Source organism: Petaurus breviceps, unplaced genomic scaffold, assembly GCF_028583685.1.
Source record: "Petaurus breviceps papuanus isolate PSGF00001 unplaced genomic scaffold, PetGlider_PUasm1.0 90842, whole genome shotgun sequence".
NCBI lineage: Eukaryota > Metazoa > Chordata > Mammalia > Diprotodontia > Petauridae > Petaurus > Petaurus breviceps.
The window spans coordinates 1,311,233-1,337,203 of NW_027187358.1; the positions used below are offsets into that span (position 1 = coordinate 1,311,233).

Sequence of the window (25,971 nt, forward strand, 5' to 3'; positions counted from 1 at the left end):
TCTCTCTCTCTCTCTCTCTCTCTCTCTCTCTCTCTCTCTCTCTCCCTATCCCCCCCCACCACACACACACATTAAGAACTCCTACTCTTTATCATAGAACAGCTACCCTCCAGTGTTTATCATAAGGCTCACTAAAGCCTCCAGATTTTTAAGAGAAATTTTTTAGAGAGATTCAAATTATGTGGATCCCATTCAAAGTGGGGGAGACTTAATCAGACATGCAAAACAAATATGCATCTTATAAATAATCATGCAATTAGGCCTGAGGCCAATAGCATTAAAATATTTCCATAGGGGCAAAAACAAATCCTTGACACTCTGATGTATTGCCTGAAGCGTCTGAATGGAAAGTGTTGGTTTCTTTTGAAAAAGTGTGTTATGGTGTTATGTAAAAGTGAGGTGCCACCATCACTTTTTCTAGTTTTAGCAGTTTTCTTTTACATCAATCTAAGAGCCACATGGCTTTAGGGATTTCCTCCTATGTCTCCTACAGTAACCTAACAGCCAAAGCAGCAGTATTACAGTGAAAGGAAGCACACACAAACATTGTATCGGATTTTTTTTCTGCTTACTTGCTTGTCAACTCTTACCAGAAGGGCTCTTCAACTCCACAAATACTCATTTCTCCCTTGTTTTTTTAATATCTTTCAAGACTTTGTGCTCGATGACAACTTAACTAGTTGTCATTTATTAGTTTCCACCCGTTGAGAAAGTAGAGTCAGTTCTCTCACTCTCTAAAAGTTGATTTTTTTTTTTTTGGTGGATGCCTTTGGAAGTTGGAAGGTGCCAAAAGCTGGAACGCCCCACTTGGATGGAATGAGTGTTACATTTGGTGAATGTAATGAAAACAGGCTACACTTATTTAGTGCTTTACAGTAACAAAGAGCTTTTGCATTCAGTATCACATTTGCTTCTCACAACAATCATGAGACCTATGTAGTTCCAGTATTGGTATTCTCATTTCAAATATGAAGAAATTGCCCCTCACAGAGGCTTGGTGAAGATGGGATAAACATATCCTTAACTTATTACATCCTTCTTTTTTTTTCCTTTTTGGAAGGGTGAAGGCAGGGCAATTGGGGTTAAGTGACTTGCCCAAGGTCACATGGCTAGTTTTTGTGTTAAACGTCTGAGGCCGGATTTGAATTCAGATCCTCCTGAATCCAGGGCCAGTGCTCTATTCACTGTGCCACCTAGCCGCCCCTTACATCCTTCTTAATGAGGAAAAACTGCCATGAAAGCATGGCACAAATAATTTATTAATCAAAATAAAATATTAAAATAAATATATCATATAATATATAAAATATTAAAAAATAGTTTTGCATAAAAATCCATAATTTGTATGGACCGATGAGTTCACTTGACATGGCATTTTTAAAATGTATATGGTGAAAAAAATAGCAAACAATTTCAGTAGTTTTGAGTTTGCAAGGGGAAAAATGCTTTTATAGTTTGAGACATAATTGAACATGTTATAAATCCTGGGAGATTGTGCACAGACACAATAATATCAAAGATGCAACACACAATGGGATGCAACAATGACAATCTACCTACATAAGTGATAGTAATAAACTAGGGGGAAAATGAATAGTCACTGATTCTAACTATAATCAAGAGTGGATGGTTAATTCCAAGGAAATTACATTAACAACTGAATGACAACTATCATATATAACTTTTTTTGGTAGAGAGTTAGAATCAATAGAAATAAATCACAAGGTAGAAAGCAGAAGGAACAATGCAGAAAAAGGGAAAAAAGAGGGAGAGAAGGTTCTTGTAACTCATTCAGCCATCAAGGTTCTCAGTCTGAGTAAATTCCAACTTTGCAGTTATTTGAACACAATCTTGGGAATAGGACTGACTGGTTGAATTAGAGAGATGACAAATAGATGACAAAAAACATACTCATGTTCTACAGTGACTGGAATGTTGAAAATAAATTAGAGATAGACCTGAAATAGTCCATAGCTAGACCCTAAACAAATTATCAAACACTAATCACCCAGGGGGAAAAATAATAGTCTCCCTTTTTTAAAAGAAAATGTCATTTCTAGATGACTATAGGCACCTATTATAGAAAAGTCTCTATTCTAAGTGTGAGAATCATCATTGTACATTTTTTTCTTAGTTTGAGTCCTAATCGTTTATGACTTCATTTGGAAGCTGAATTCTTAGAGAATGTTTCAGAAGATCTTTTCCATGATTCATCCTCTAAGTTCTAACCAAGAGCATGGCACTTTAATTTTTAGGCATTGTCCTTTGTGGAGGTTAAGCATAATGGTGTTCTTTAGCTCCTCCAAGTTATTGTTGTTTGTACAAAAAATTAACTTGTGAATCCTAGAGAATGGATTCATGGGTATATATACTTTGTTTCTAAACTATTCATACCATACACTGAATATAAACAGTTGCAACAACAAGCACCTTAGCATACCCAGGATGGCTGCTTGCACAGGTTCTTTGATTTAAAGGGGTCAACAATCTTACTTTACATTACATACATATGTATGTAATTACATATATACATGCGTATATATGTGCACATATATGTATGTATATATACATGTAGGCATGTGTGTGTGTATAATTCACTTAGTTCATGGGAACAAATCAGCACACTAAACCAGAGAAAATACAAACAGAAATTACCAACAGAAAAAAAAAAAAACAGAGAAAATTACACAAATCAACAGACAGGGCTGTCTGACCAAAACTATACATATGTAGTTGCCAGAGAGAGAAGCACCAACATCTGGGTTTTCAAAGCCAGGGGAGGGGATGTGCTGTTTAACAGATACCCAGAGTCTCATCTGGCCAAATAACAGAAACACTTTCCAATGAGTGAGCCCCAAAACAAAATCTCACCCCAGAGTATATAATATAAACCCTTCTTCAGAGCCAGAGGGCATCATAACCCTTGTGATCCACTGCCTAATTACAAAGTAACAAAAAGTATGGGCCTTCCTGAAAAAACAAGTGTCCCCTCATCAAGCTTCTCTTGTTGGGCTCCACATGAGGCCTATTAACTGGTGTGGAAGATCTTCAACTCTCATTAACATTACATCAGAATATTCCATAAAATTAAACTTTGACCTAAAATCCTGAAGAAAACTTGAATAATTTAACTCATTCCTTGCAAGGGAAAAAAATCTAAGAGAGGGCTAGACAGATCTTTAGTTGAGACTTCTAAATCATACAGTTGAGAGCATTATAAGCTTCTAATCTTCATTTTCCATCAACATTTACCACCAGGTAGGGAATTGGATATTTCCTAATCATCAGAAAAATGAAAATCAGTATTGATCTCATTTCCTACCATTCAAATATATATTTATAAACATGTAAATATGTCCCTGTAAATGCATAAAAGACATTTCTTATATAAATCTTGGCAACTATATGTTGCTGTTCTTCAATTGTTTTTAGTCCTGTCTATCTCTTCGTGATTCCATTTGGTGTCTTCTTGGCAAAGATACCGGAATGGTCTGTCATTTCCTTCTCCAGCTCATATTACAGATAAGAAAAGTGAGAAAACAGGGTTAAATGACTTGCTCAGAGTCACACAGCTAGTTAGTATATGAGGCGTCAGATTTGAACTCAGGAAGATGAGTCTTCCTGACTCTAGTCCCAACTCTTTATTCACTGATTACCTACTCACCCAGATGCCCAGTTCACCATAAAGGTCTTGATTTTTAAATTATTTTTCCTCTGAGGCAGGCAAAGCAAAGGAAAAAAAAAAAGATGACAAAAATCCTTTAAGAACTGTGTGCCATTATCCATCGGGTACCACTAGTATATTCCAAATGAAAGACTTGGCTTCACTGAGTTCTTCATGAGATCACTGTGCAATGTTAGGTAAAAAGGCAGGTCTTGCTCCATGTGTGTGGATCTGAGGGCTAAGCCACAGAGATGAGATCACATTCTCTTCCCCATTTCCGTCCATGTCTGTCTGTGATCATGAGATAGTCAGCTTTTCACTGGTGACTCCCAGGAAACACCAATTTACTGACAAAGTGTCGGAGGCACAGAGTAACTTAGGGATATACTCTAATGGTATTGGCAGGGATTTAAACTCAAGCCATTTAGTGCATAATGCATACTCTCATCAACTAAATGGCAAGCTGCCTTCAAAGATCAGACTTTGGGATCAAAATGTCATCTCCCTAGGCAATGTTCTCGCAGTTCTCCACTACATGTTTTCTTCAGCATGTTAGTGGAAGAACATTGTGAGGAAGAGGTCAGAGCAAATTTGTGATATGTGAATGTAGATTTATCATCATAAAGAAAAAAAATTATAAATATGGATAATTTAAAGAAATTTGTGAAGACTTGTATGAACTGATGCAGAGTAATTCACTCTGAAAACACTTTAAAAAACTTCATTAAATCTGAGCAATTCAATACTTAATCATAACAAAATCCAAATATATATCTATATTTATCCATCTATAATTTATCTATCTATATATCTATACCTCTATATTAACATGTGATTTATGATTATATCTTTTTATAATTGATACCTATATCATTTATCTGTTTATGTACATCTGTATGTATACAGATACATAGATATTTATCTATAAACATATATATAAATATCAATATTTGTTTATTTTTAAGAAAGTCAGGGGAGATTGATTTTTCTCAGACTTTCCATTTCCTGATAAAATTAAATGGGGTTTGCCAATTTGGGGGTACTTGTCACAAGCGCACATAAGCCAGATTTCAATATCTGTCAGAAGAAAAACAGTGTTGGTGCTGTGAGCAGGGGGAGAAGGAAAGTGGCAAGTGGGTGGTCTGATTACTTGAAAGTGTTGGGACACAGCTGGTACTCGGCAACCACTTTTCTTCAAAACTGACTGCAGGAGCAGAGTTTGTCACTTAAGCATTTGGTGAGAATTTCATCACAGCCCTATAAGCTAGAAGACAACATTTGAATTTGGTCATCTTCAATAATATTTAATAACATAAAAGGCTCACACGGTGGCTAACTCTGTGTACCAGGCCAAAAGGTCAGTATAAGGTAGAAACAGAATGATTATGGTTTTAACTGTATAATTTCTAATCAACTGATAAAATTATATCAAACTGAAAAAAATGATTTTTTAATTATCTGCTATGTGCCAGGAACTATGCTAAATGGAGAGAACAAATAACTGAAAACCTAAATGGTCTCTTCCCTCCAAAAACTACTGTTTTGCTAGGGTAGGCAACATGTAGACACATCAGTGGAAACATGTACACATAGATCACAAAATTATGTGTAAAAACATCAATACATACGTATATTAATATAGATGCATACATAAACATAGGTGTTTATTATATAGCTATATAAAGTATAAATGCAAATTAACTTCAAAGGTACTCATTAGTAGCTGGGGAGATTGGGAAAGAACTCATATTGTTATGTATATGACTAAGCTAAGGATTCTGTTCTGTGTAGTGGGGATACGATAACAAAAATTAAAAGATAACATTTTGCTGTTCGCCTACGATCCCAGGAGTGTCTTCTTAACTGCAGGGTCAAATACAAACTCTTCTATTTGATACTGAAAGTCTTTCAAAAGGTAGTTTTTGGTCCCAAAGTAGCTTTGCAGTTTGCCCTTACTCCACTCATTCTCTTTATATAGTTTTAGCCAAATAGGCCTTCATCTACGATATTTCATTTCCCATCTCTGATTCTTTGCATCAACTGTTCCCTGCCCCTTCTTACCCTCCTCTCCCATGACTAGAATGCATTTCCTCCTTACTTTCACTTCTTAAAATCCCTAGTTTCTTTCAAAGCTCAGCTAAAGGATTGCTTTCTGCATTAGGACTTTCTGGATCCTCCTAGTTTTTGAAAAATTTTAGTTCTCAAATTTCCCTCTTATTTATTGTGTTGATAGTTTATATGTGTATGTATATATATATACATATATATACACATAGACATACACATATACACAATATATTTTCTATCTTCAAGAAGCTTTAATTCTATTCAGGGGAAACATATACAGTGTATATATGTATATGCACATGTGTGTATATTTGCATATGTACATATATGTGTGTACTAATACACATATAATTTATATACATGTGGTCTCCCATAAATAGACTACAGATTTCATGTAGGTAGAAACTTGCATTTATGTCTTAGTATTCTCTAAGGCTATCTAGCACAGTGTCTGGTACATGCAATAATAGTCACCTAATACATACTTTTGAATGACTAATATGCCCTTGAGGGGCTTACACTCTCCCCCCCCATTTGTCTCATTTGATATAAATATATATTGTTATTATACTGAGAAAGACAGACTATAAAACCTTTATCATAAATATCATCATTAAAATCATGATGAAAATTTATGCCAATGCAGGTAAACATCAACTCTGCCCCCCCCCCCGAAATTTATTCTTTCTCAGATCATCAGTCAAATAGGTGGGGTTGTTTCTTCAGAGATAGTAATTCCCTTTGAACTAATAAAATCTTTAGATTGTCTATCAAATAATATGAAATTGCCTACTAGCAGGCCCAAATGCCTTGTGTAAGAGCACTTCTTATGTTTTAAGACAGAGGTATATTTTACACATCTACCGCATAAACAAATCCACCCTTTCAGCCTCAGAAATATATGAGAATCTATAGTAAAATCAGGATTTCTGTGCTACATCCCATCCAAAAGATAATGGGGTCACAGGCTTTATGTCAAGAACTTCCCGTTCTAGAACTGCCCAAAGCAAGCCATTCCCCATTAAGAAATCAGGAAACTCAATAAATTTCTTCTCATTCCTTTAGTATCATTCTCAAACCTTCCACACAAAAGGGAAATTTCAGTTTATTAAAGGTACTGTGGATATATCCATTTAGAATATTCTAATGGAGTACATCATGGTTTCAAACAGACTGTGCTGGGAATTACTTTGAATTATCAACCAATTTCCCATCAGGCTGGGAAGAGGAGGATTTGCAACATTGCTGGAGAACGAGACCTTAGATCTCATGCATATCTCTTTCTTCATTTCTCAGCTATCAACTGACTGATCAGGCAGCCTATTCCTTAATGAGCCTCGATTCCAGAAGAGACAAGTGGTGTTTGTTGGTCACAAAGGGACTAGAGAATCAATGGAAGCCACAGTGGAAAGTAAATGTTGAAAGAAGAAAAAGAGAAGGAATTAGAGAAAAAGTAGCAAAGTAAAAAGTACTATTAAACTGTATCTCAACTTCCAAGTCCTGTTACAAAAGTCACTTGTGGGAGGTAAAATCCTTTTATTTATCTTTTAAGCAAAGCACTGCTTCTAAGAATTGAATATGAGCCTCCTAAATCCTCATCCCAGTCTCCAACAGCTAAATTACAAACTCCTAAAGTATTGAGGCTATGTCTCCTATGTAGTTGATAAAGAATATTGTGGGCATAATGCTTCTGAGGACAATAGAGTGATGTCATGCAAGAACAAAGTTATCAGAGCATTAAATTACCATGTATTATAATTTGAAGGAAAATGTCTTCATTTTGACCTCAGTTCCAAAGATGAGTCAGGCAAAAATCAACATCAATCATGATATATAACTCTGAAGATAAGTATGTCTCCACTTACCATTAAAAGCATTCTACACAGTGACTATCAAAACAGGCCTATAAATTCTTCCTATATTTAATTTACTTTTTTCACTGCAGGAAAGGGGGTGCTTTATTGATATATTACCATTTGAAAAAGACTACCTAAGTGGCTAGGTGGTACAGTGAATAGAGCACCGGCCCTGGAGTCAGGAGGACCTGAGTTCAAATTTGGCCTCAGACACTTGACACACTTACTAGCTGTGTAACCTTGGGCAAGTAATTTAACCCCAATTGCCCTCCAAAAAACAAACAAACAAAAAAAGACTAACTAAAAATAATAACAGTTCACATTTGCATAAAGCTTTAGGGTTTACAAAGCTTTTTCCTCACAACAGTCTACTGTGTAGTTGATAGTGAAAGCATACTTTTTTTTAATATGTTTTTTAATTTTACATTTGAGAAAACTGAGTCTCTGAAGTGGAAGCTACTTGCTCAAAGTCAGAGGCTCTTAAATCTTAGATCCTACACAAGGCCTTTCTTCACCCTTGAATACCTTAGTGCTCCCATACCCCTCCAAAAAAAAATCCAAAAAACAAAAACAAAAAAATAAGATATACCCAGTGAAAGGCAGTGTGATGGGGTTAAAGTTTGAGTTTAAAAGACCTGGGTTTAATCCAACCCTCAATATAAATAATAGTTATAGCTAACCTTTATTTTTAATTTTTTTTTAATTTTTGCTTTTTGGAGGGGGGAAGGCAGGGGAATTGGGGTTAAGTGACTTGCCTAAGGTCACACAGCTAATTGTTAAGTGTCTGAGGCCAGATTTGAACTCCTGACTCTAGGGCCAGTGCTCTATTCACTGTGCCACCTAGCCACCCCTATACCTAACCTTTAGTGTCCAACCTAACCTACAAGTCACCTAACCTTTAGTGTCCCAAACAAGTCTCTAAGACAGTAAGGTTCAGATGAGTTTCTGATATACCTTGGTGGAGGGAATTTCCTCACCAAAATTTTCTTTCATTAATGAAATTATGGTCTAGGCCTATCTATAAAATATTTATGCTATATATTTGTAAAATACTTATCTACTTATATGTTGTATTCCCCCAGTAGAATGTGAGTTTCCCTGATGTCAGGGATCTTTTCATTTTTGTCTTTGAATTCTCAGAATTTACCATAGTACCATACATACAGTTGGAACTTAAGAAAAACTTACAGGATTAGATTTAATCAAATTTAATGTGAACACTTAAAATTGGGCCCACTGCCTGTTCCAATCTGAAACCTTGTTTATGCTATATTCACTCAAACTGAAAATAGTTAAGTGCACAAATTTGCCATCTCTGAATTTTGTGTTCTTCTGCTTTGGAGAACCCAAGAGATTGTTGCAGACAATGATTAACTAAACAGATTGTTTTCCCAATGTCTCTTTCCAGAGATCTAAGTCCTTTTATATCATTTCTAATCACTGAAATTAATTGTAACCATGTTTGCTTTCAGGGCAGAACTGTCTTGGATCATGCACTCATGCATGCATTTTCTCTTGCCTCATTCACCTGGCTGCTGACTCTTTACTATAGGATGATTATGTTCACCTACCATGCATGGGACTTCAGTTAGTGGAGTGACTGCACAGAGAAAGGACAACATAAGCAGTTTTGTTTTTGTTTTCATATTTTGTTTTTTGGCCCCCATGACCTGAATTATGAACAATGGTGGGGTGACAAGTGTGGCAGTTTCCTGTTGGGGTTCTCTCTAAGTGTAATGGGTTGCTTTGGAGGTGGGGAGCTCCCCCTCATTTAGAGGATGTCCAACAAAGACCAGATGGCCATTTATTGAGTAAACTGTAGCAGGGATTTCATTTTCAGTAATGGGTTGTACTAGTTGGCCACGAAAGTTCCTTCCAACTTTAACATTCCTTCGGTGATTCTGCAACAGAAATTCTACTAAAATACATCATTAGCCAGATCTCCCAAAGCCACAATCAGGCTGCTGGTACTACTCAACTATTAGTCATAACAACAAATGTAGTGAGAACTTCAATACTCTGCAAGTATGTAATTAACATTGTGAATTAATTCTCAAATGGAGCTTTACTGCTGATGAACACCATTGATGGACATTTTAGATATTATTGATTCCACTTCTGTCTACTCTGAATTCTCAAGGTTCAATCTGATTGTATTTTTTTTATCTTTTCTTAGCTCCTCTCACAATAATCTTTAGCATATTTCTGCCTTTTCACTAAAGAGAAGGGCTATAAATCAGTTGAAAAAAATCAATAGCTACAAGCATCGATCTATTCAACTCCCCTTCATTTTTTCTTTAAGCCAAATACAATATGTGGCTCATTTCAAATGCAAGGGAAAAAACACACTCATTTCCTGGAACTTGTATAAGGCCTTATAATATATCATTGCCCAGCATGATACAAATGCATGCCCTTTGATTAGACCCTGAAAGGCATTCTGAGGTCTCCTGTGTGCCAAGAATTGTTTAAAATTATTCAAAGTGCTATTTATTTAGAAGACATATGTTTATATTTACCAATGCACTGTTAAATGGATATAAGCAGGGATGAGTATAAATAGATGTTGATGCACCATTCTCATAAGAAATAAAAGCTGACATATTTTACCCAGAATGTGGAGAATGAGAACCCAATTGCTTTCAGAAACGTATAATTATACAGACAGCTGCCTGATGACTTCTAAGTAAATCAATCATTTCTTAAGTGTCACATTGCACACCAAATAAAATAGAAAGTTCATGTAATAATAGTTTTAAAATACTCATAGATTTGAGCTGTGCTATAACTTGATGAACAATGTAGAATCATAAAGCTAACCTCAATTTTCTTTGAAGGAAAAATGTCTTTTTTGTTCATGAGAAAAGGACAAAATAGATTATTCAGCTACTAAACAATGTTTCCTTTGTAGTGTAGATGAAAAAAAAATCCCCATTTTATAGGTGAGTGATCTGAGGCAGACAGAAGTTAATTGACTTTCACAGGGTCAATAAGCTAGTGTCTGAGGTCATATTTGAACCCAGATCTTTTTGTCTCTAGACCCTGCACTCTGTCCAATGCATCCACCTATAAAATGGAGTGGGACTATATGGTCTCTGCTGTCCCTTTCAGCTTTATCCCATGATAATTTGTTTTCACTATTATCCTCTCCAAATTTTATTCTCCCCCCAACCTACAGTACAGAATTGCTAATAAAGTTAATTAAAAAGAATTCAGAGCAAAAGAATTCCAGTGATGTGACTAAAAATCTGGAGGAATTGACTTAGAATGAGTGACCTATGAAGAGGAATTAAAGTATTAAATGTGATTAAACTTTCACATTTATGGCATGTGGTGAGAAAGCAGGATGAGGATTGGTAAAAATATATGTAAATATAAGCAGTCAGAATAGTCCCTTGCCATATTTAATAAACTAAGCAAAAAGAAACAGGACTTTAAAACTAACACTTAAACTGAAGTGAGACTTTTGATCAAAATCAGAAACTCTATCATTTTAGGAAAGGGTAGAGATTTCTTGAGAGAATACAGTCTAGACTAGCATCTAGAAAATAAGTGTATTGTACCATTTTATTAAAATTATATATGTTTATTATTATGAACACTTGTCATAATCATATCTAATAAAATATGAAGGCATCAAGAAGTTTTATTAACTATTTCAATGATAAAATAATAATGCTAACCTTTTCTGTCAGAATTGTTTCCAAGGAATGCCAACTGTATGTTTCAATATCACCAAATGTTTCTTAAAACAGTAGCCTTCTCCCTCCCTGACCAATTCTAGATGACTTACCAAAGTTTCTTGGGCCATTACGACGTGTGAGTACTATGAAAAGGGATGTTACAACAGGCTTCGTGGCTCAGAGTTTATCATTCTGAATCTAAAATATCCAATTAGTGGGTATCTAACCTTTGTGAAAACACCTTCAATAAGAGGCCAGGTACTACCTAGAAAGGCAACTCATTCCATTTTTGATGTCTCTAATTGTTAGAAAATTCTTGCTTATAATCAGGTAGCTTAAATCTATCATCCTGTCACTCCCTGTTATTTAGTTTAAGTTATGAGCTCTAGAACCATGGGAAAAACAAACAAACAAAAAACCTATTTCTGCTAGATGCCAATGACTCATTGGTATAACCTAGAACACACCATTGGCTCCATGGATAGGACTGCTGTCAATTTTTAATAAAAAAGCAATCTGATTGAATTTCATTTCAATTTCTTTACTTTAATACTCTTTTGGTTGAGCAAGAAATCTGGAACAAGGCCAGCTTTCACTTCATTTTTGAGATAGCTAAAATCTAATCAGTTCTATATCTCTATCACTCACTGAATAGCTCTCTTGAAAACTGGGTCAAATTAAGCTTATGACCTTCGATGTGGGAAAAACAAAAAGCTGTCCTCATAATGTTAGTTTGTTAGAAATTATATTTTGTTTAATGGCGTCTTAGGAATTCCAATTTCTATCAGTACCACCTGTAAGTGTGACTGTTAAGTACCACCCCATATGCTAGCATATGGTTTCCAGGAATTTCTTTTATTTTTCTCCTTTTATGGGAAATGGGAAAACAGTGCAAAATAAAGAAGGGAAAATGAAAGAATTACAGTAGCTCTGAATTTTAAGTCATAAAGAAGAATAATATGACTCTTCCACTTAACTGACAATATCCCCTAAACATATAACAAATCTATTATTTCCAAAGAGAAAATAATTTAATGGCAAAAGTAGAAAAATACTACTCTGTCATATGCAAATTTGTGTCACATCTGAACATTGGTTTTGCATAAAGAGAATGAAAAGCTAATGTCATAGGTTACTTGCTAATTTAATTCTTAAAGGAAAATTTTAATTTCTTTTCCTTTGATTCAGTAGAGGGAAAACATGAAGAATACTTCAGGCACAAGCGTATGTTGAATTTTGACTTGTCCAAACCATACCCAGAATTCAATGTGACTAAAAGGCCATTTAGTGGATAGAGAGTTGGCTTCAGAGTCAGGACACCTAGGTGGAAGTCCTGCCTTGAACACATACTGCCCACTTTTAGCCTCTCAATATCAAGGTAACACTGTAAGACTATAAATTGCAGAGAAAGTATCACCTAGCATTGGCAAAATAAATTTCCTAATCTGAGATTTACTTTGGCATTGCAATCACAGGTCTAATCCTTCTTTCTCTAGGTTGAGCTTCCAATACAACAATATACTCATGCCTACTGACATGGGGACATAGCATGAAGAGTTGAGAAAGAACTTTGGGATCATTATATACAGCATTTAATTTTCCAGAGGAGGAAGTCAAGGCCTAGAGAAAGCAAATGAATGGCATTTCACATAAATTCACATAAATAGTAAGGGGTATCATTAGGATTCAAATTTCCAAATCCAGTAGAGTTATTGTGCATTATCTCTAGAATAAAATGGTGCATTTTTTTTAACATCTGGGTATAGCTGTCACACAGTACTGAGTGTTTCCAGCATCTCTTGGGGTTTCTGCGCTGTCATTAATTAGACATGTCAAGAACATATAAAAAAGGAGGCAAATACAAATCCACTAGTTTAAGTAGTTAGGAAGGAGCTGCATTCCAGGCACACCCATAAATGGACATTTAAAGTTATAAGACTTTTGCAAGTCATGATAGAAAGCTAATAATAAAGGAGTTGAATTCTAGCTATGAACCAAAAAAGCCACACAACAAGAGCCAAAAGAAAGGCAAAAAAGATGGGAAAATATCTGAAAAGATCAACTAAAATGTAAACACTAATGTGGATATGCAAGTTCAGTGAATAGGTCTTTTGGGCCTCTCTGACACTTATTTAACCATATCATTCACAGGTTAACAGTGGATCTGAATAGCTCAAGGTTAGAACTAGGTACTGGAGAAGATATTAGGAGAATGACTAATCAATTGACTCACTCCCAGGAAACAAAAAAAAAAAACATAAGAAATTTCAGGGTCAGGCTACCCTCAAGACCAATATCTAGCTGACAGAAGATTATCTACTATGACCTTGAAAAACAAAATGAAACAAAACAAAGTAAAGTGGTGTGTTCATAGGAGATCATACAGTGAACAAATGGTAGAGAAAGATTTCAAATCCAGTTCTTGCTCCATACTCAGGACTTTTTCTACCAAATAAGATTCATATAGGACATATCATGGGAAAGAAGCATCATTAGGCTTGGAGGAAGAAGGTCTGGGATTCTAATTACAGCTTTGTTCCTTACTAGCTTTCTAAACAAGTCTCTTTGTGCAGTAGCTCTGGATTGACAAACACACACACACACACACACACACACACACACACACACACGGGGGTGACTAGGTGGTGAAGTAAATAGAGCATAGGCCCTGGAGTCAGGACAACCTGAGTTCAAATCTGACCTCAGACACTCAACATTTGTTGTGTGTGACCTTGAGCAAGTCACTTAACCCCAACTGCCCTGCCAAAAAGGAAAACAAACAAACAAACAAAAAAACACAAGACATCTTGTTATAATTTAAGGTTCCAGATTTTACATTCATGAAGTTATTGTTTTGGATTTGTTTGCTTTTTCTTAAATGAGAGAAATAGCAAGGACTGAAAAATTAATTCATTAAATCCATAAATATATAAAATCCATAAAATTACTCCATCAAAATTTATTCCATGGCTATATTACATGGGGAAAATATACTATTTCCATGTAAGTTATTGAGGAACCTTAATTGTGATTGTCCAAATGCATTAAAGTATTCTGCAGAATAGTAGCATTTACTTGTACATACACAACTGTAAGCTAAAGAAATCAGACAATGGCTTTACTTTCCTAACTTCTTTGTTTCTGACATCCTCTTGGGTCTTCACTGTACCTTATATATCTATTTTAACTTTTCCATACTTTAGCTTCTGTTTTGGTTTTATCTACTGTTTAATTCTCCTTTCTCATATATTTGTTTCTTTTATTTTTTCTAGATAATTTTCTACCTGTTTCAGAATTGTACCTGTCTATTCTTAATAAATCATTTTTAATAGAATTGAATAGATCAAGAGGAAAGAAGTATTTGGGACAAAATATCTCATTTAAAACATTCCATTATTCCATATAATCTAAAAGAACAAGAAAAATCTGGTCTTTTATGATTTTATCACATTTACTATCTTTTTCAAAAAGTATAAATGTTCATGTTAAGGCTAAACACTTCATGTATCTTTCTTTCTTCTGAAAATCTGTTTTAGTTTGAAGATTAATCCTATAAAGCAAGCCAGGAAGACTTGTGTCATATACTGGCTGGGTGATCTAGGCAACCCTGTAAGAATATAATTTGGAGAGAATGTGCTGACCTAGATCAGTAAAAGGAGTTTCTACACGTGGGAGTTCACTTCATTCAGTATATGACAGGTCTATTTCCCATCCTTGTCCTTTTCTAATACAATATTTAGTATTAAGGGAAAGTGAATTTCAGCTCTCTCCTTTGCTTTCTACAATTCTAATTTCACTAACCACCTAGCAAAATGTTGGTATAAGCAACATTTTCCATGGAATCATCTATTACTCTAGATATTCAATTTTAAAATACATACATTTTCTCATGTATCTTCCAAAATAATATTCTTTTGTATCTGTGATACATGTTCTATAACTAAATTTAAAATTTCATCAAATATCAATGTTAGCAAACAAATCCTAGCATTTCCCCCTAGGAAGTCAGTTTAATATCAGCTCTTAGAAAGGCACTTATTTCACGAAAGTGTTATCATTAAATTACCATTATTAACATCCATGAATTATTAGTACTTGGAATGTGTCAAAAATATCTATCTAAATACAGTCAATGATTCATCTGTTATTTTAATAAAATAAAATGTTATCTAAAACATCAATAAATTAGTGACAAGATCAGCTATTTTTTTTACTTTCAACCATAGGTTGGACTTTAGAGGTAATATGTATAAATAATGTGTTAGTTTTTAAGAAAGCATTTAATAGGGTCTTAGTTTTCTCTTTTAAACATTTTAAAGGCATTTTAACCTCATTTTTACCAGAACTAAAGGTACCATTTAGCAATTATCAATCTTTATAAGAATTTTTAGCATAAAAGGTCAACTTGAAAGACTTCACCTACATGGGTATAAAAATGAGTGCATTAAATAAGATATACTTGCAATAAGAGAAGTATTTTCTTCAGAAATAAAATATCAAAGAAAAGTAATTTACCTTATCTCTAACTAGGACTAGTAGCATATGTGTTCAAAGAGGGAATAACATAAAATATCTATTTTATGTCTCATTAGATTACACTTGATTTTCACCCTAGGTAATGATTCCTTTAAGTAATATAACCATGAAATCAGTGCCTTTCCAGTTAATTACTTCACTTCCAGGGCTTTGAAGATAGAATTTAAAGAGAAGCATTACCAAGCAGAGAATAGAGGTTTTGTGCTTAACCTCATGAAGTGATGCAGAGATTCAAGTGATGCAGAGAGTTGATGGCAGATGGGCCAGCAACTAGAGGAACTTTCTTGATATAGGTAACTATATTAAGTGTTAAGAAGAGGAAAATTCATGGTGAATAGTATGTATAGCTTCTAAGGTACTCACTAGTGCATTCCATTAGACCCATTTCAATTAAATCCTAGTAGGCCAAAAGAATATAGGTTCAGTCACCTGGTATCACATTCAATCAAAAGTATTAACCATAATTCACCAATGTAAGACAAGTTAAAATGAGTTACACAAGTTGGGATCCAAAGAAGTCCTGATCACTTTTGATGAGTGAATATACTACTGAGGTCAAAGACTTTCACTATTGCTTTTGCTGGGCAAGTAAAATCAATCTAATTTTGCATGTTCAATGTTCTACATGGAGTTTGGCAGAATAAATTATTCCATCAAATCACCATCATTCTTGCTTTCCTTTAAAAAACCAATATTCTTCTACATTCTAGCTTAAAGGCTGTTTATTTGTGACTTCCATAGACTCCTGGATAGCTTATCAGTTAGGGCAACCCTGCATTCAAGATGAATACTATGAAAAAACATTAGTTTTAGAAGTGGGGAATCAAGTGTTTCAGAGGGAAACATCTGAAGCCTAAAATTAACCAGCTATATTTCAATGCTGCTTTATTGAATCTTTCAAATAACATGCAATACAAATTTGTCTTGATGACCTTCATTATTGATTCTATTAATTTCTCAACTCAATGTCATCTAATGGAGAAAAATGTACTGAAGTGTTCAGAGCATGTAATGGTAAGGTGCCAATAGGAAAGAAAGAATGCATCTGTGTTGATAACACTTCAGAATCTCACCACCGATTTATGTCCACTTTTTACCTACTAAAAGACCAATATGTCATAATCATTAAATTTTATACTCTCATTAAATAAACTCTAAAAAGGGGCAGAAGGTGTAGTATGGCACATATAGAGCTGGTCTTAGAGGCAGAAAGACATTGATCCAAGTCATACCTTCAACCCACACTGGCTCTGCATCCCTGGACAAGTCACTGCTCTATGAAATCCTCTAAGAAGATAGGTTTCTTGAGCAGAAATTCACAATTCAAACTGTGCTTTACACAGTTTGTAGAGAGTTGATGGGGACAATAAGAGATGAAGTAACTTGCCTATGATCACCTAGTTAATATATGGCAGAGTCAGGTCTTTAACTCAGGTCTTCATGATTCTAAAAGACAGCTTCTATCTACTATTCAATTAACATAAACATGTTAAAATATATGTGCTTGCACACACAAATATATATACACACACACATATATAGGCATAAATGCATGTATCTATGTATATGCTATATGTCATGAATGAGTAAATAGATATACACATACAGACACATTGTCATGGTATGTTGTTCCTATATGTGAATATATTTATGCATGTGCATGTGTGTATGTTGTACATTTACAAACCTGCATTATATAGATAGGTATTTATTTCTATAAATGATATGTCTGGATAAATAGATCAGAATAGATAGATAAACAGATGATACATGTACTCCTTTTCTAGTAGTTATCAGTTATTAAATACCCACTTGATTTGTGAAGGTTATAATTACATTCCAAAGTTTTCTGTTTTGGTACATTTCCCCTCCATTTGTCAGTTGAGAATTATATTTGGCTTATCAGAAATTAGAAACAAGTACACACTGAGCTCAATATAGAAAATTGTATTAAAAATTGAATGGCAAAAATCACTTCTGTTGATTTGATGGAGAAATTCTAATCAATGATTTTTTGCCAGTACAATAGAGCATTAAGGAGAGACGTACAGACAATAAGAACATGAGCCAGGGAAATTTTATTTTTTTGGCTTTTGCTACAGCTTGAATAAATGGAGTTTTCTTTTGCAATGATGTCCGTCTGGTACCTTTCACTATATCACCATGTGAAATCATAATTAAACACCTTTGGAATTAAAAGCTCTATAACCATGTTCTGTGAAATTCCCTAATTACCATGGGCTCATAAAACTCAGTTTTCATCTTTCCTTGACTTCTCCAGGTATCAGTGCACAGAAATTAGAACTTTTTGCCAAGGCATGGATATCATAAACCATTTCAGCACTTAGATGATTAGATGATGGTGAAAGGACTACAGAAAATTGAGATGGGTTCTCCCCTAGTAAGTTGGAACATTGACAACACAATCTCATAGGCACAGAGGGGAAAGTAACTCCTCTAAATGACTGTTGGCAGAGTGGCACTGTTATGCTTAATTGCAGGATCACATCCTCCTGCTATCTGGACTTTGAGGTCAAAGACTGCATGGGTACAATTTCCTTAGGCAATGCCACAGTAATACATATTCACAGAAAGATGATTCTTTTCCTCTCTTCCTTTATCCCTCCTTCTTCAGATCAAGCAATCTACTGACAATTAGGTTTCTCATTCAATGCCCTTGATTCTTCTGCTCCCCTTCACTACACAAACACACACCGAGAAGACAGTCTGGTCTTAAGCATAAAAGAAAAATATTAAACTAGAAACAAACTTTTCAGCCACCCCCCAGAATAGCATACAACAGAGAAAATAGAGTTGGTCATTTCATCACTATAATGCATCAACATTCTGGTCTAAACATTTCTGTATTTCATATTTATATTCTTAAGTAACACAGTGTCAACCAAAAATGGAATAATTACCCTCATCTAGCCCTGGTGGTCATAAGAGATATTTCCTTTTTTAGTGATTTTTCTAGTTTTTTCTTTGCCATCAATTTGACTACCTCATTATAATGGTTTTTGATACTGTTTTTCTTGTGGAATATTTGTTCAAAGCAAAATATAAATTATTCACTATTTCATCAATGTGATGATATATATCAACAGAAGCTGCCTTCTATCATCACCTGTTATATTTTAAAAATACCTTTAAAAATGATCCAAAAGGCTGTTAATCCAATGTATGGGTATGCTTACCTAAGCAAGTTGTATTTAGCTAAAGGCTGACATGCTCAAAGTAGTCTTCTAAAATAAGCAGTCTATTCAATGCATAAAATTTCATTTAAAAGATCATTAAAATAGCAGTACTTACACAATTTCATCATTCTGGAATTCCAGCTCTCCACAGGTATCCTCAAAGTCCTCTCCTCCACCACGAGCAGACCCTTCAATCGTTTTGTAGGGAACAATAACATTTCCTCGTGCTCCAGATGTTCTTAACACTTTGACCTCCATGATGCCAATACTCTCACTCACATGTGTCACAGGTTCCTCAAAGGTAAAGATGCCTGCATGGTCATCATCAAAAATAGTGACAGTGGCAGTAGAGGGAGAACCCAGGCAAGCAAGGGTGGCAATGTGATTGGCCTCCAGAATTCCATCTTCTGATGCCTCTGACGTTACTTTGACATTGCTGAGGTGCACAAGGAAGTTCTCATCTTCTTCAAAAATATCATCATCAATGATACCAACACGGATTTCCTTTTGAGTCTCTCCAGGTTTGAAGACCACAGTACCTTCAGTAAATTCATAATCAGAGCCTGCATTGGCTGTGCCATCTTCTGTTCGGAAGTCAACAAAAACAGTGTTGGTCAAATCACCACCTCTGCGCATAATGGTGAGGGCCACTGTGCCACAGTTCTCAAGACACTGATAAGTTCCCTGCTCAAAGTAGATCTTGCTGACTGGGTCATTTTCCGCCACTTCAGTATTGACTTCATGCATGCTGACAGCTTTCCTGGCCTGGTCTGCAGCATGTCTCTTTAAAATATTGCCAGCTCCAGTCATCAGACGGGTAGCCTGGATACGGTAGAATGCACGACTCTTCTGCTGTTGACTTAGGACTTGGTAGTTGGCTAATTCTATTAACTGCTCAATTTCCTTTTCTGGGTGTTTCTGTTTCAACTCCTTCAGGATCCTGGCCATTTCTCTCCTAGCTTCTTCATCATCTTGGTCTCTCTCATCAACTTCCAGAACGAGAGCACCATCCAAGAAGTTATCCACATGAGAGTTGACCACTTTCCCATCCATTTCAATTTCAGCTTTGGAAGAGGGCCTATCTCCTTCATGTTCAATGATCATTCCTCTTTGCTTGCCAGCTCGATACCTCTTATAGACATATTTGTAAAACAGGAGCCTTCTGTCCGCAACCCAAGCAAACACAACGCAGATGGGGAAGAAGAAGAAAGTTAGCAAACCTTCCCAGACTTCTACAACCCCCGGTGATATGACAGACAGAATCATATAGAGCCAGGTATAGGCAAAGATACTCCACGCAGCAGTCACGAAGAACACTCGCAAATGTTTAATCTTCCTTGTCTCTCCATCAGGAACCACATAGACACAGAGAGCTATGATAATGAACATATTGAATGCAGCACTTCCAACAATGGTGCTGGGACCAAGATCTCCAGCAGTAAAGTTATGGCCACAAACTTCAATCACAGAAAGAAGGATCTCAGGAGCTGAGGAGCCCAGAGCCATCAATGTTAGGTTGGAAACTGTCTCATTCCAAATCCTCACTGTGGTCTTGGTGGTCTCCCCATTGGGTTTTTTAATGGTTATTTCTTTTTCTTGGGATGTGATGACTTCTATTGAAGACATGAATCGGTCAGCAATGATAGATACCCCCAGGAACATGTAGACCATGGCCACAAAATACACAGTAGCTCTAGCGATTTTATCTCCAAAGGAAGGATCTTGGGGCTCCCATATGGGCAAAATCACACCTTTCTTACAATAATAAGAGCCAGTACATTCATTTGTCTCATTTCCAGTTCCTTCACCTTCAGTCTCAGCACTTATTTTGTCCAGGTGGAAAAGCAAGAGAGCCACAGTGCTTAATAAATAACCCAGTGGAAGGGTCTGTGAATGACTTAATTTCATCATGGTTGCTGCTTGGACAAATTTCCAACTGTCCCAACCTACATACAGAAAATCAGAGAAGGGGAAAACAGATCGGATAATTTCAGATAAGACAATACTTTTTTTCCATCACTGACTAGTATATATCAAACAATCACAAATCCTCTATCAAGTTACTTGTCTAGGAGTTATCAGTTATTAAACAGCCTTTTAATATTTAAAGGATGGATTTTTATCCTAGGGCTTGCTGATTACTCAAGAATTACAGTTGACTGATCAGAAATAAAAAAAATAATAATCTTGCCCCATTGAATGCACATTTCTGCATATTAATAGATAATAAAACTCTTGAAGCATTAAATAATTCTCCCTAGTTGATGAAAGTGAATCTCTCCCCACACCCCTCATTTTAGGTCAGCATATCATCATTCAGCAGCTTTAGCCAAAATACTCTTGTTTAAATTGTTGCTTTAAAATTTGTACATTTATGTCCACATAAAGCCTGATGGGAATCCTAAATTTGGATTCTACCTTGTGCTGGGTGTCACTAAAAACTAAAATCCTTGATGACCTAATTTTACTTGAAATGCAGTGGAACATACCAATCTGTCTGTGATCAAAACTATGCCTTTCTTTTAAAAACAAACAACAACAAAACTATAGCTTCCTTTAAAATAAATATTGACGTGATGTGATATTTCAAAAAATTAAATATAATTTTCAAAACATACTTTGAACAAGTACACATTTCATCTTGATTTTAGCAAACATTGATGTCATGTCGTTCTCCCTTCATAGTCAACTCTACATATATCTACATAGTCAACTTTAAACTCTGTGGACCCTCAATTAGTGAGAAAAAAGGAAGATCAATAGTCCCTAAATCTAGTTGTAGTATATAGCACAGGGGCCTAACACATTGCAAAATCATCATTACCAACTATAAAATGAAATGTTTATGCACCAGTGTTATACTTACCATGTTCATTCTGAAACATGAGATGGGAGAAGACAGAGAGACAGAAACCAAGATAAAGAGAGACAGAGAGGCAGACAGAGAGAGAGAGAGAGAGAGAGAGAGAGAGAGAGAGAGAGAGAGAGAGGATAGATCAAGTGACACAAATCATTCAGGAATAATAATTGCAATCTAATCCATACATGTGGCTTAAAGACAGGAGTCACAAAGTAAATATAGAAAAAAGAAAACAGAGGCATGGAAATCAAGTCACTTAAAGATAGAAAGACTCAAAAATCAACTCAATTGACTCAGCAACCACAGTTATGTGGGTAAGCACCACTTTCCTATGCCATCCAAAAACTCATGCTGGAACTATAAACCACCCCATTGAGCTTTAGCTTTGAGGACCTAGACAAAAAAATGCCTAAGAGACAAGATTCAATAGAGCAACTTCATGGAGGGAGATCTTTCCGCAGCAAGGATATAGCTCATAGTCTGATGGACCCAAAAACAGGTTATATAATCCAAGGATGACCCAGTTGCAGTCCTATTTCAGACCAAACTCTTTTCAACCTTTTGCAGAGTGTGAAATAGAACTGGAGTATTTTCTAGATATTTTGGTTAGGTCAAAGCATAACTTTCCTTTCACCTGTACCATCAGCTTGCAGACAAGCATCTCCTACCTGCCCCATATTTGACCCAGTTTCCCTCCAAGATCTTTGTGTAAAAACTTCCTCAGGGCTCAGGTCTAGACATTCCAAATAAATGCATTCAGTTGCCTCATCTCTTTTTTAGTAGTTTTTCCACATATTAAAAAAAAAAAGACCATGGAAATTCTGAAATCCAAAGTAAGTTGGATAAGAGCCCTAATCCAAGTTAAAAAGTGGAGTTTCCAAAATGGCTTAGATGCTTTAAGGGACTCACTTGAAGCTCAAAGGAACTGAACCATCTAATAAGTGTAATGGGAGGACAAAGTCCAGACTACTCTATGCCTCCTATGAAGCAGATCTTGTTAAAAAAAAAAGTACTATGTGATATCCCAGGTTTGTGATGTTGAAAGATGAAAAATGTAAGGTTATAGTATACAATAGAACAGCAGAATCTAATATATTTTATCTTTGTTTTAAAGAAAATAATCAAAATGGGTGAGTCTTCACTCCTTTCAAGTTGCTGTCCTCAGAAATTCAGCCAGCTGGCCACCCATTCATTCAAAATGTATTAATTACCTACTGTGTGTCAGGCAGGGAAGTAGACTTTGAGGATACACAAAGAAAAAGGAAATAGCAGAAGACTACATAGCGTTTAGGTTTCTATCTTCAGTACTAGGACAGTGCCTGACACATAGTAGGAGATTAATAATGTGAAGTCCTCACAACCAGAAGAGTATATAAAGACAATAGCATTGTTAAGATAAACAACTACTAAAGACTTAAGAATTCTAATCAATTCAATGACTGACCACAATTCTAGGTCACCAATAATAAAGAATGTCTCTTGGCAGAGACATGAGTTGTTTGAGTTACTGAACAAGACATATTTTTTGAAATATCAAATGTGGGAATTTGTTTTGCTTGACTATATTTACTACAAGGGTTTTGATTTTCTTTTCCTATTATTGGATTAGAAAGTTGGAGGGGGTTGCTAGGTGTTGCAGTGAATAGAGCACCTGCCCTGGAGTCAGGAGGACCTGAGTTCAAATCTGACCTCAAATACTTACCACTTATTAGCCATGTGACCTTGAGCAAGTCACTTAAATCCGACTGTCCTGCCTTCCCCCCTCCAAAAAGCAAAAAACAAAAAAAGATGGAGGGAGAAAAATAAATATTTGTTAATTTTAAAAGAAAAATTTTCAAAAGAAACTGTTATTTGGAATTAATTTTAAATGTTAAAAATAAATAAGTAGTAATTTTTTTTAAAAGAAGGGAGAATGTTTTAAAAAAGAAAATGTCCTGGGGTATTTGTGATCTCTTTTGAAGCTTGCAGGGGAGGGTTGGGAAATGTCAGCCTTCTGAACAGTCATTTTATATCCAAGTAGGAGAGAATGTGATGGAGAAAAGAAGCCTTTGCCCCTTCCTCAGCATAAACCCACTGAAGGCTACCATTTGTAGATTTATGCCAACTTGGCCTTGAACCAGGAGGTCACAAAATGAATGATTATATTTTACAATGTAGAATAGTGAGTTACTAGAAACAACTACTATTCCAAAGTTAGTTATTAATAACTAATTGCTGTCCCTATTTATGCCTATATGGTTAATGCAGTCTAAAAGATCCACATTATAAAGCTCCCTGACCCTCATTTGTCACCTCATAAATGGAGGCCACTGCTTGTAAACTTGCCAAGTAAAGATAGGTCAGTCAAAATTCATCACCACTGCTAGAAATATAACTCAAAGAATTCTACCACAACTGTATTTTGACTTACAAACTTAGAAGATTTTAAAGCTGAAGGGCATTTTAAAGACTATCTAATCCAAATGCCACATTTCATAGGTAAGTAAACTGAGGACCAGAGAAGTGAACTGTTTTGCCCAAGGTTTACACAGATGGTTAGTGGCAGATGTGAGATGGGTTTTCATGCTATACAACTTCCAATCCAATTCATCTTCTACTACCTCCCCAGATTTGGGGACCTAGTTATCCCCTTTTTTGTAGCTAAATTTTTAAAGCATTCTAGACAGATGTGGAAAGAGCTACTAAGAACACCATATGTCCAAAGGCTAATATAACAGGTAGCCTGCATTTCCGGGGTAGAGACAGGGAGAGAATAAGAGACTGTTCATCCCTCTTTCAGAGCATGTTATAAAAGTTACATCAAATACCCACTCAAAGAAGGTTCAAAGATCATCATAACTGTATTGTATGTGTGACATTTTATCTCTTCTAAAATTGCTGGGCCTGAAAAATTGGCACTTCCACAGTCTCTATCCCAGACAATTCCTATCAAGTATCAGGTTAAAGTGTGTGTTTAGAATTCTCCCAATTCTCCTTATAAACACATATTTCTGTGAAAATAAAACAAGAAGTATTAGAATGGAATGGCTGAGTATATTTTGACCTGCTAGGCTTCTTTCTTTATTCCTATTATCTGACTTTGGTCCCAATTTGGTTTCTCTGCATCCTAAGCACATGTGTCCATGATGATTTCCATGGCTGCTTAAAATGAAGTCTTATGTGGGGTGATCAGCATCACTGTGGTCAGTTGACTCTTAATGACAATGCTGGTCAGCTAGGTGGTATAGTGCACAGAGTGCCAGGTTTCAAGTGAGGAAGACCTGAGTTCAAATATGACCTCAGACACTTAATAGCTTTGTGACTCTGGATAAGTAACTTAACCCTATTTGCCTCAGTTTCCTCATCTATAAAATGAACTGGAGAAGGAAACAGCAAATCACTCCAGCATCTTTGCCAAGAAAACCTTAAATAGAGTCACAAAGAGTCAAACCCAACTGAAACAACTCAACAGCAAATCTAGTACAACCTTGGGCAAGGCTATTAAATACAGATTTTAAATCCAATCCAAAACAATTTAGCAAACAATTATTAACCATCTACCATAGTAACATAAGGCACTGTGCTGGGCACTGCAGATATAAACATGAAAAATAGCATAGCCTCTGCCATACTCTAGAAGCTCGTGAGAACTAACTGGTATTGGTTAAGCATAAGGAGAAGATGTCAAGCTCTAAATAGGCATGGCTGTGTTAATGAGATAAGTTTCTCTGTATCAGGGATTCTTAACTGCTTTTTGTGTCATGGACCCTTTGGAAAGTTGGTAAAGGATATAGGACCCTTATAATAAGGTTTTAAATGCCTAAAATAAAATACAGGCTTATGAAGGAAACCAGGGATATTGATATGCAGTTACTAAAACATGGGGGGAAATTCACCCTCTAGAGTAAAAACCTCTATAAAAAGAAGAGACAAACTACTTCAGGACTAGTTCTTTGAGGGACTATAGCCAAGTGGATGGCGGGATGTTTCCATAATCTAAATGCCTCGGGGCTATGTTGACAGGTGTCATACTTGCTCTTTGAACAAACAGGTCTGTCTAACTGAATCCAGGAACAAAACACAGTAGTACATCTGCTTTAATACAAAAAAAAGATGTTATCTAACATGA

At 35.6% G+C, this 25,971-nt stretch overlaps 1 protein-coding gene across 3 annotated transcripts in view; it reads right to left on the reverse strand.

Moving 5' to 3' along the window:
- SLC8A1 (solute carrier family 8 member A1) overlaps positions 1 to 25,971 on the reverse strand; it is a 429,157-nt gene that overhangs the window by 386,648 nt on the left and 16,538 nt on the right. For 2 of the 3 annotated variants that reach the window (XM_069071576.1, XM_069071577.1), the window contains exon 2: positions 19,119 to 20,949. In XM_069071576.1, the coding sequence (XP_068927677.1) occupies positions 19,119 to 20,914 (1,796 nt within the window). In that variant the 5' untranslated portion in view covers positions 20,915 to 20,949. Of the gene's footprint in view, positions 1 to 19,118; positions 20,950 to 25,971 lie in introns of those variants that run through there. The other variant, XM_069071578.1, reaches the window with a different exon arrangement.